The 12,493-nt window shown below is 39.9% G+C and overlaps 1 protein-coding gene across 1 annotated transcript in view; it reads left to right on the top strand.

The window, feature by feature from the left end:
* The first annotated feature begins 247 nt into the window (after positions 1-247).
* DMXL2 (Dmx like 2) overlaps positions 248-12,493 on the top strand; it is a 153,023-nt gene continuing 140,777 nt past the window's right edge. The window contains exon 1 of the mRNA XM_024761857.1: positions 248-542. Within this exon, the coding sequence (XP_024617625.1) occupies positions 456-542 (87 nt within the window). The 5' untranslated portion in view covers positions 248-455. The remainder of the gene's footprint in view (positions 543-12,493) is intronic.

Consider the following 12,493-nt stretch of genomic DNA (forward strand, 5'->3'; position numbering starts at 1 on the left):
GAGGGGTTTACCCTACCAGTCGACTGGCGCTGCCCGCAGGGTGGACGCGCGCGCCGCCCATCTCCCTCGGGTGGAGCGTCCCTTCCAGCACGCGCCCGGCCGCGCGCTCCCCAGCCCCTCCCCCTCCGCCCTCCCCACTTCACAAGCACCCTTGCCCTCCTCCCGCATTTGTGCGCCGGTGCAGCAGGCAGTGGGAGCATCCGGGCACTTCCGCAGCCGAGCGGCGATCCGGGCGGCGGCGGCGGCGGCGGCGGCGGCGGCGGCGGTCGAGGAGCTCCCATGGCTGGGACCAGGCTGGGGGAAGGCAAAAGGGGGGCGAGGCCTTAAGCCCGAGCCGCGGCGGGGTGGGTCCCGAGGGAGGCGGAGCGGGAAGCGCTCTCGCGGGCGGAGGAGGGCCGGGAGCGGGGCTCGTTCAGTCTTCTAGTGCGTTCGCCTGGCCAGCCGGGGCTCTAGAGATGCATCTACATCAGGTCCTCACCGGAGCTGTCAACCCTGGAGACAACTGCTATTCGGTGGGCAGCGTCGAAGATGTCCCCTTCACGGTGAGCGGTGTCCGGGAGCCCGAGGGGGAGAGACCGCAGCCTCTACGCGGGGGCCAAGACCCCCTGTCCCCGGCCCACGCCTCCCCGGGAGGCTGCGAGGTGTTGCTAGGCCCCACCCGAGTCCCCTTTGCACCCCAGTTTAGCGGGGCGGGCCGTGGGACTGTGATTCCTGCGGCTGCTGTAGGAAATTCCCAGTCAGGGGAAAGGTTGAGGAATCCACCGCCCTGTCCGCCCTCAGCAAACGGGCCCCGGGCGTGACTGCACCAGACGGTTCGTCTCCTAGGATGGCCCCAGGTCTGTGGTGGAGGAAGGTGAAACCGCTGAAAGCCCAGAGCGTCCGTTTCGCACCTGCGTCCGTTTCGCACCTGCTCTGGGCTTGGAGGCGCAGAGACTCGGTCTTGTCTCCTCGCGGAGCGTGGAGGCGATGCTGCGTCTGGCTCCCCCTGCCCGTTGTGTTAGGACATTGAGGAGCCGCTGGAGCCGGTGGCTTTAAGCCCAACCCTCCGTACCTCCTGATATGCAGAACCTTAATTCCAACAAGAAAATGGAAAAATTCATTCTCTGCCTCCGAGAAATTTAGAATAGAATAATTAGAGTGACAGCGGCCTGGAGAGCTCTTATTTATGACGAGATCACGGTTTGGTAACCTCCCTAGATAATATTTTAATCCGTTTGCAAGGTAGGCTGGTTGGTTTGTTTTAAAGATAGGGCAATGTGAAAATTTTATAACAGTGTTTTTCCTGTTTGTGAGATTAAAAAAGTGTATGTAAACGATAATGTGTTAGAACCTCTTAAAAATCTGGATGAAATAGACATGTTTCTCAAGGAGCTTGGATGGATTAATCCTTTTGAGAATGGAATGTTGTTAGTATAGCCAATTCAAACCAAGCTCTAGAGCTTCATTTACCCACAGAGAGACTCCCATGGATTAACATGAGTTTCTTTTGTGTGTTAAATTTAGATATGGTCCTCCTTGGAAGGAACTGTAGACAATTAGACCTCGATTAAATACACATTGTTGTTAATCATCATTCTCTTTGATGAAATTGGAAATAGCATAACGGTATGCTTTTTAGACAAGGGAAACACTCTGATCTGATGTCTGCTTTCCAGTAGCATGTTTGTAAAGCTGCAGAAATAAGAAAAGCTTCTGCAAAACTGCAGAATCATTATGTAGCACAGTGCATTCAGGAGCAGAATTTATCTAACATTGTGATACATTAGAAATAACCCCACAAGATTGTTTTTTGGCCATTTTAATTTTAAATGTAATCAACTTGGCTTTGTACCAGTTTAGAATGAACCCTTAAAATATATAATTTGCCTGACTTATATTGTTACACCTATCCCTATCAATGGTGTCATCTGTGTTTTGTGTACTTGTGACCTGAAAGATCCATATAGTGTTGAGCTTGGGCTTCAAGTGTGTAGACAATTTGGGGGGCATAGAGAGAAGAAATTTCCCTCTCCCCCAGTTGTGTATGTGGGGAGGAAGTTCCCCAGGGTTAGAAGAACAGGCTTTCTCCATCAAGAAATGAATCTGGACTCTTGGATTATGGGGTATCTCCACACTATTATGGTCGTGGTAGTTTTCTGTTTCCATCTAAGGTAGAGTGGTGTCTCATTGTGAGGCTGGTGTATAGGGCTAAACAGGTTCAGGTGCAGTCTGGAAAAGCCAGTGCCAGAACCATTAGTGCTGCACAGGTGTGGTTATGCTGTAGGCTGCCCATGACCAGGTCCTTGGAATCATTTTCAAATCTTTTTCCACCTCCCTCTTTCAACCTGTCACCAAATCTAGCTGACTCTCTGCAGTGACTACCAGATTTACCCCTTTTCATGTTCTTAGTTACCAGATTATTGTAGAACCTTATTTGTATTACTTAATATTAAAAACTTCCAAGCTGGTTTCCTGACATCTCTGATCACTTCAATTCATCCTCCACACAGCTGCTGGTATAATAATCTTCAAATAGCATTTCACCATATCATTCTTGGCTCAAGAGTATGTAGTTGTTTCTAAGAGCTGTGCTGTGAAATTTAAATTTGTCAGATATTCTTCTGCCATCTTTGACTTTACATTTGATTATATATACTCCTCACCTTGGCCCCTCTGCTCTAGACATACCAATCTTCTCACTCTAGCCTACATTTTTATGTTGCAACAAGAGAATTCTTGTGTTTTGTTTTCCCAAATAATGACTCAGAATTTACCTGGTTTAGGATGCCTGCCTGTGACACTGATTATTTTGGCCCTTTGGCATTTACACACCCATGTTGCACACCATCTCATTTTAATATCTTAGTTTTTAAAAATATATTTATTTATTTATTTTGGTTGTGCCTGGTCTTAGTTGCGGCATGTGGGATCTTTAGTTGCGGCATGTAGGCTTCTTAGTTGCGGCATGTCAACTCTTAGTTGTGGCATGCATGTGGGATCTAGTTCCCCGACTGGGGATCAAACCCTGGCCCCCTGCATTGGGAGCATGGAGTGTTACCCACTGGACCACCAGGGAAGTCCCAATATCTTAGTTTTGAATACACTGATCCAGTTATAATTTTGCCTTGAACTAGAAATCACCTTTTGGACTCTATGAAGAACAGAGTTGCTTGAAAAAATGAGAACAAGCTGTTTTCAAGTACTCAGGAATCAGCTAACAGTTATTTCAATGCCTGTGTTAGTATAGTAAAAATGAAATTAAAAGAAAAGGTAAAACTCCTTTATGTAGAGCATGCCATTTGATTTGTATAGCAATCAGATGAAAAAACTTTAGTTCTGGGTCAGATGACTAACAAGGGGACCAGCCGGGACTGGAATGGAGGTCTTGTGACTTCTCATCTGGTCGGCTTTTCTCTGTAGCATGTTTCTTTCCTGTCAGAGTTCTTGCTCTGAAGGGTGTGTATATGTGGGGAGGGTCTAGACATGGCCAGTGTAGAAGGTAAGACTGTCTTGGAGCTAGCCAGTGGTAACCTGAGGACCTTTTCAAAATAGGGCAGATCATTTATTTCAGAGTCTATAAGCAAAGTTTTTTTTTTTAATTATTTTTTATTTTTTATTTATTTTTTAATTTTTGGTACGCGGGCCTCTCACTGCTTTGGCCTCACCCGTTGTGGAGCACAGGCTCCGGACGCGCAGGCCCAGTGGCCATGGCTCACGGGCCCAGCCGCTCTGCGGCATGTGGGATCTTCCCGGACCGGGGCACGAACTCGTGTCCCCTGCATCGGCAGGCGGACTCTCAACCACTGTGCCACCAGGGAAGCCCCAATATAAGCAAAGTTTTTGAAAAGGAATTGTTCTAAAAGAATTTTGAAGTGTTCATGACATTGTAATTGAAAGACAATCTGTTATATATATATATTGCACTTGTGCATGGGAGGTGGTGGGTGGTGGTGGTGTGATCGGCTGGGCAGTGAATCGGTTGCCCAGCCGAATCGGTGAATCGGCTGGGCTTGGTTATGTTGTCAGGGCACGATCTCTACTGTGTTGATATGGTGATGCAGTTGGTAGTGGACAAACCCAGTGATGAGTACTTTTAGTGCTAGCATGTGGGCTGTGATGGTTTTTACTTGTGTTTTGGCAGTTAGGAGTTTTTTTAAAACACTCAATTGTAATTTTATAAATACACTTGTATAAATATCACCTTTTGATCATTCTGTTCTTTTCAATGTAAGATCTAAGTCCTGGGAAATATTGTTATCCTGTAATAAGTCAGGTCCCAGGTAGTCCAAAGGTTGATGTATAAGTTTTGTTGTAGTTTATTTTGCCATCGATACATTTCCAACTACCTTCTTACAGGTAAGTGGCTGTTTTAAGGCTTAATGCAACAGATAGTTTAAATTTCTCCTTATTTATGTTGTTTATTACTTTCTGAAAATAGTCCTTAGTTTTTTTTTTATTTTACTTTTCTGTAAGCATTAGAATATTAATTAAAATAGTGATGGTACATGATGATTATTAATATAATTAAAATATTTTTTTCACCTAAGGGGTACAGACTATATTTTCAGACATATAGGGGCAGTTGATGTTACTCCATTCTGATATGAATTCAATACATTGATGAAAAAACTTTACAAAAATTAATAAGTCATTTCCACTTTCAGGGGGCTTATAATATACTGGCAGAGCTAAAAAATGATGTACATAATTACAATGTAAGTCAGGTGAAAGAGATCACATGCAGTTGGGAAGATAAAAGATTTCATGAAAGATTGACACTTGGAAAGACAGAGTAGTATTAGGCATTTCTAGATGGTAAGAACAACAAAAGCCAAGGAGTGGTGTGATATAAAGGATACATTATTGGGTGACTGTTCCTTCACAAAAGTGATTAAAAAAACAAAACAAAACAAAACACAGGACTTAAAAAACACCCCACAGGGCTTCTTTATTAAGTAGCGAATACTGTTAGAATTTTGAAAGATACGATTTGCAAACATTACCCTTAGCTTTTTAGGAAAATATATTTGTATTCTGACATTCTTGACTTTTGTTGTTTTTGTTTTTTCTAGTAGTGAATGAAATGAATGAAAAAACATTTATTTAAAAGTTAGACGATAATGTTATGTTACATGTTATATATGACCTTTTTTTGGCATTTAGATATATTTTTATTCTACTGTAGCATAATAACATTCTAGTCCTAGAATTATGGCAACACCGAACTCTGAAAATAATCAGCTTGTTTATACATTTACAAATGTTTGCTGAACACATGGATGTGTGTGGCTCTGTGGAGATTAAGAAAAATAATAAAAAAGAACAAAAAAAATAGTCCAGATTTCAGGCAGTTTATTAAAAAAGTTTAGGAAGCTGGTAATCTATCTACTAGGGGAGTTAAGATATATACTTACCCACAGCAGCTCAGCTGTGTGGTATTGTGAGGCACTTAAATTCTTGTGGGAATTCAGAAGGAATAAGAGATCACTTTTGGCCAGGGGAATTGGAGAGTTAGACAGAAAAATGCTTTTGTACTGGCTAGTTATCAATAGGTATAATGACTTTACCTATTGACAGCATATGCTGAGAATAAAGGGAAGGACAGAAGTCAAGAATTTAAAACGGGCTTGTTTCCCAAGAGAAATTGGCCCATTTATTCTTGGAGAGTAGCTTCTTGTTTATTTAAATTGATATCTTTTAGAGTTTGTGGCCTTGTGTTTGCTGTCAGCCTGTAGGTGAATATGAGGTTCTATAAGTTTTTACTTATGTCCCTAGGTAGATTGTTAATTAGCCTGCCTTCTAGAGTGAGAAGACTCCTAGCAGCTACCCTGAAACTCCGGTATAACCCCAAATAATGCCTCCTCAGAAATGGGAAGTCAGAGACCAACTACTTATATGACATTGGCCAAATTGCTGAAACTTTTTAGGTTTTTCATCTGTAAAATGAGGTTCTTAAATTAGGTTCTCTTTAACTATTCAGACCTTGGATGGCATTTCTACAGACCTCTGTAGAGATTTCCAAGGGGCAAAAGAGAAGATGGACCAGAAACATAAAGTGATTGTGGTGAGGATATAGGTCTAGCGCCTCTGTGCCCTGCCACTTGTATGTATGTACAAGACTGTTGGTCAGACTCTACAGTCAGGGAGCCTGACTTCCTTTCTGCCTCAGGGATTAAGCCATGCAGAGCCTTTGTGAAGTGGTTCTTCGGGCTCACAGTCGAGAAGGAGGCTCTTGTTTATGGTTGTATCCTCAGTATCTGGTAGATGGTACTGCCAGAGTACAGTGCAGAGTGGGAGACGGGCCAGGGTGATGGTATTCAACCACCCACTAAATAGATTTACTCCTTTACTTTCTGTTCTTAGCTTTTTGAGTAGTTGAAGGATGACTTTAGAAATTATCTAAAAAATTGATACAAACGAACTTATTTGCAAAACAGATATAGACCCACAGACATAGAAAACAAACTTATGGTTATCAAAGGGGATAGTGGGGATGGGGGGAGAAAAATGAGGAGTTTGGGATTAACATACACACGACTATGTATAAAATAAGTAAACAACAAGGACCTACTGTAGAGCACAGGGAACTATACTCAATATCGTGTAATAGCCTATAATGGAAAAGAATCTGGAAAAGAATATATACATACATATGTATAACTGAATCACTTTGCTGTACACTTGAAACTAACACAGCATTGTAAATATGTAAATACTTCAATTAAAAGAAGAAATTATAATCAGTATCTTAATTTGGATCTTGAGAAACTTTTAGAACAAATCAGAGTCTCAGTATTTTTTTTTTGTTGCGGTACCCGGGCCTCTCACTGCTGTGGCCTCTCCCGTTGCGGAGCACAGGCTCCGCACGCGCAGGCTCAGCGGCCATGGCTCACGGGCCCAGCCGCTCCGCGGCACGTGGGATCTTCCCGGACCGGGGCACGAACCCGCGTCCCCTGCATCGGCAGGCGGACTCTCAACCACTGTGCCACCAGGGCGGTCCAGAGTCTCAGTATTTAATCATCAAAAAGAGTATAGGATGTTGGGTTACAACAGTAATGGTGCAGTGGAAAAACAAGTCGTGCCTGACCAATTTCCTTCTGTGATAGAAAGCAAGGCAGTGTTTAAAAGGGGATAAAATAGAGAATATCTGTAATTCACATTCAAGTAAGGCTCTCCTAGCTCATTTTTTTGTGGCTTATTTTTTAAACAAGTTTGGAAACTAAATATTTTAATAGAAGTTTTAGGGTTTTCAATCTTTTTGAGTTTGTAGTATCCTTTTTTCATTTTATTTTTGCTCTGGATCCCTAATTTGTGATATAACAGGATAGGACTTGTTATTGAGGAAGCAGGGAGGCAGGTGCACCTTTCACAGGTGGTGTGATTGTATTTTCTTGCTCTTAGAGATAGCTCATGTAACCCCGGCACTTGACGTATAATATGTGAAACCAATTGACTGCTTTTATTCTCAAACTTTCTCATTTCATGATTGCTAAAGGCTCCTTTAATGCTCCCCTTTGCCTCCATCCTAAACACCTAAAAATATGGTTAGCTCATATCTCTTTGATGGAGAAGTCATTAGGTATAAAGGGGTCACTGAATAGAACCAGACTCCTTTATAAACACTAAATGATAATTTGGTGGGGTGATTTGAAAGGCATAAATATCATCCTCTTAGATTATCATTGGAGATGTGTTCCTTTTGGGCTATTCCTCTAAAAATTGAGCCTTCTCAGGAATGATATTTAATTTAATTCATACTAAGTCATGACGTTTTCCTCTTGTGATTTTAGAAGAAACCCAGGAAACCTGAAACTATATGGGCATTATGCAAGGGGACATAGATTGGACCCCCGCCCCCAAACATAAAAGTTTTGGCTTAGACTGAGTTCAAAGACACACATAGCTTATATGGTCTCTGCATTTCAATAACAAAATGCTGACATTTTCCTAGGAGTAATGACTTCGGTTTTGTTATATGCTGGCACCTTCCTCATGTCTTCTCTGGCCTTGACTATATCTGTACTTAGGAGGATCTAATCAGAAGGAGATATTAAAATTACTATCATGTACTGTAACCATAGCATCTTTTATATGGATGAATTGTCAGTGTTTCCAGGAAAGGCCAGTTCCTCCATTGGTACCGATGATCTTAAATTGGGAGTGATTTTGCCGCATGGGACGTTTGGCAGTGTCTGGAGACATTTTTGATTGTTGACAAGGTTGTAGGGAAGGACTAGCATCTAGTGGGCAGAGGCCAGAGACCCTGATAAACATCCTATTATGTGCAAGACAGCTCCCCACAATGAAGAATTACTCAGCCTAAAATGTCAATACTGCTGCAGTTGTGAGAAACCCCAATTAATATCCCAGGTCCCATCCCCTCTTATCTACTCAAGCACATTGCTCTAACAGTTTCTCCTTTTCTGTCTTGTAAAATTGCTTTTTCTTCCTCAGTGAAATAGTTTCTTTACTTAGCTCTCCTGGTTGTCCTTTACTTCCCTTAAGTACTCCTTCTCAACCTGATTTCACATTTCTGTATCCAGCTTTTCTTTGACATCTCCCTTTTGAATGTCTAATAGCTGTCTCATAACATTCTCTTCCTCCAGCCTTCTCTAAAGCAGTAAATGGCTACCTTACCTTTTTTTTTTTTCCCCAGTTCCCTTGGAATCTTTCACTGTTTTCTTTAATTTACACCCCAGATCTAATGTTGGCAACTTCTGTTGGCTATACCTTCAAAATGCATCCAGAATCTGTCCACTTATCACCTGTGCTGCTACCACCCTGGTCCAGGACACCATCATCTCTTTCCAAGATTATGGCAATAGGCTCTTAACAGGTCTCCTTGCCTTCTCTGCCTTTAGTCTTACACTTCTTCAGTTTATTTTCAACATAATAGTGGAATGATCCTGTTACTGTATAAATCGGATCTTATTAGTCTCTCGTTCAAAATTTTCAAATGACTTCTTTTTTCACTCAGAGAAAAGACCTGAGTGCCTTCAATACCCTTTACTGCTATTTCATTAGCACCTAGAACAAAAATTTATTGGGTACTATTTTGTACTATTTTATTGGGTACAAAATAGTACCCAGTAAATTAGTAAATAGAAACGGCGCTTAGTGTAATATACAACATCCTTAGAGTAAATATGGTGACCACTTTTATAAGGCTATTTTTTTACAATACTTTTTGATATAGGTCAATGGCATTAGGCCATATTTAGATAAATGAATTTTATAGGATGGAGGCAGGGAGAGCTAAGAGAATACAATCCAGGTATAAAGCTTAGCTGGTCTGGTTTAATCTAAGGATGCATATTAATGTATTGAGAGGAATTGACAAATTATGTGCCTGTTAAGCAGTTCTAAACTTTTCACAATTTTGCCTTTGAAAGACTTTAATACATAAAAAATTAGAGATTAACCTAATACCTGGACTGTAGAGATTTTTAAAAAAAATTTTATTTATTTATATTTTTTGGCTGTGTTGGGTCTTCGTTTCTGTGCGAGAGCTTTCTCTAGTTGCGGCGAGCAGGGAGCCGCTCTTCCTTGCGGTGCGCGGGCCTCCCACTGTCGCGGCCTCTCTTGTTGCAGAGCACAGGCTCCAGACGCGCAGGCTCGGTAGTTGTGGCTCACGGGCCTAGTTGCTCCGCGGCATGTGGGATCTTCCCAGACCAGGGCTCGAACCCGTGCCCCCTGCATTGGCAGGCAGATTCTCAACCACTGCGCCACCATGGAAGCCTTGTAGAGATTTTTTATTTTAAGAGTTACAGATTTTAAAAAATAGCTGAGCTGGGCCTGGAATTGAAAATTGAGGAGGCTGACAAAGACAAGATTGAGGTGGTTGCCCCACCTGGTGGTAAACTGAAATCAGCCAAAGGAATATTCTTTTTTTTTTTTTAACATCTTCATTGGGGTATAATTGCTTTACAATGGTGTGTTACTTTCTGAAAAGTGATTTTAAGAATGTTGGGAATTCCCTGGTGGTCCTGTGGTTAGGACTCCTTGCTTTCACTGCCGAGGATGAGGGTGCAGTCCCTGGTCTGGGAAAGCCGTGGGGTGCAGCCAAAGAAAAAAGAAGAATGTTTTAATACATAGACCAATGGAACATTTAAACATGGCTGTCGTTTTATGCTAGAAAAATTTTATATAATCAAAAGCCCAATTTGGCCATTAAAATCAAAAAGCAAAAAAAAACATAAAGAACTCAATTTTTTGTTTTAACATTATTAATATAATATCTACATTGTGAAAAACTCATAATTCAAACAATGTTGAAATATAGAAAGTAAGAAGGAAAGTTTCCTTTTCCTAGTAGAATTTTGTTTAGCCTAACTTCCTGGTCATCCTTGATTCAAAAAATATTTGAGTGCCTAGGCATACCCTCTAAGGCAAACCAGCTATTAAATATGCACTGTTGTACACTGTTGGTGTATGTTGTTTTAAGGTATAAAGTAGTTAAATTGGTAAAGTAGTTGAATTACAGCCCTTCTTTCTGGTAGTATTTAATAGTGCCAGTTGCATGTGGTTGATATATAGAAACACAATTTTTTTTGAAATGGAAGGATTAATATCCATCTTGTATGTTGTATTGGTATATGAAATGAAATGTTTTACAATTTAGATCTAGTATAGGAATTTTAGATCCAGGAATTAAAGAATTTAATCAAAGCTACATAGCAGACCCTGTGGCAGAATTAAGACTGGAACCAATAAACAAATGGGACCTAATTAAGCTTAAAAGCTTTTACACAGCAAAGGAAATCATCAACAAAACCAAAAGACATCCTATGGAATGGAAAATATTTGCAAATGATATGACTGACAAGGGGATAATTTCCAAAATATATAGGTAAAAAAAAAAATCAAAAAAACAACCTAATAAAAAAAACGGGCGGAAGACCTGAATAGACATTTTTTTCCAAAGAGGACATACAGATGGCTAACAGGCATATAAAAAAATGCTCAACATTGATAATTATTAGAGAAATGCACATAAAAACAACAGGATATCACCTCACACCTGTCAGAATGGCTGTCATCAAAAAGTCTACAAATACATGTTAGAGAGTATGTAGAGAAAAGGGAACCCTTGTACACTGTTGGTAGGAATGTAAATGGTCATGCAACCACTATGGAAAACAGTTCCTCAAAAAACTAAAAATAGAGCTACCATATGATCCAGTAGTTCCACTTCTGAGTATATATCCAGAAAAAATGAAAACACTAAATTGAAAAGACACCTGCACCCCAATGTTTATAGCAGCACTATTTATAATAGCTAAGATACGGAAGCAACCCAGGTGTCCATCAACAGATGAATGGATAAAGAAGATGTGATACATATATATGCACAATGGAATAGTACTCAACCATAAAAAAGAATGAAATTCTGCCATTTGTAGCAATGTGGATGAACCTAGAGAATACTATGCTTAGTGAGATAAGTCAGAAAAAGACAAATACTGTATATCACTTATATGTGGAATCTAAAAATTAATGTAAACAAATGATATGCAAAACAGAAACAGACTCAGATATAGAAAACAAACTAGTGGTTACCAAAGGGGAGAGGGAAGGAGGGAGGGGCAAATTAGAAGAATGGGATTAAGAGATACAAAGTACTATATATAAAATAGGTAAGCAACAAGGATATATTGTAAAACACAGGGAATTATAGCTATTATCTTGTAATAACTTTTAATGGAGTATAATCTATAATTATACTCCATTAAAATACTGAATCGCTGTGCTCTACACATGAAACTAACATAATATTGTAAATCAACTATACTTCAATGAGAGAGGAAAAAAAAAGGACTGGAACCTAAGGCTCCAAGTTCTTTTTTCTCCCCTTAAAATTTAAAAAGTAACACATGCCCTTGTAGATAGTTTGAAAAATGTAGAAGAAAGATAAAATCATTTGTAATTGTACAATCCAGAGATAACCCCTCTTACCATTTTGGTAAAGTGGACAGAGGCCTCATGGAGGAGGCTTATTTGATTTCAGAATGCTTATCTGTATTTTTTTCCTGAATGAGTTTTGGGTAGTTATTTTTGTAAGAATATATTCTTTTGTGTAGATATTCAAATTTATTAATTTAAAATTGTTCAGAGCCACCTCTTACTATGTTTTTGAGGTTTGCAGCATCTGTTATATTGCTTCTTTACTCTTTACTATCATTGGTTATTTGTGGCTCCTCTTTTCCTTCAGTAGAGGTTTATCAACCTAATTAATCTTTTAAAATAACCCACTTCTAACTTTACCAGTTCTTTCTGTTATATATTTATTTTATATTTCATTAACTCTTATTCTTGATTTATTATTTCCTTCTTTCTGCTTTATTCGGATTAATTTTGCTGTTTTCTTCTTAATTTGAGATAAACATTCCAGCCTCTTTTTCTAATATATACATTTAAGTATGTAAGTATTATATTCTTAAGACTTACATTACCTGCATACCACAAAGCTATTTTTAATTTATTTATTAAAAAAATTTTTTTAAATTGAAGTACA

Source organism: Neophocaena asiaeorientalis, unplaced genomic scaffold (assembly GCF_003031525.2).
Source record: "Neophocaena asiaeorientalis asiaeorientalis breed wild unplaced genomic scaffold, Neophocaena_asiaeorientalis_V1.1 scaffold506, whole genome shotgun sequence".
NCBI lineage: Eukaryota > Metazoa > Chordata > Mammalia > Artiodactyla > Phocoenidae > Neophocaena > Neophocaena asiaeorientalis.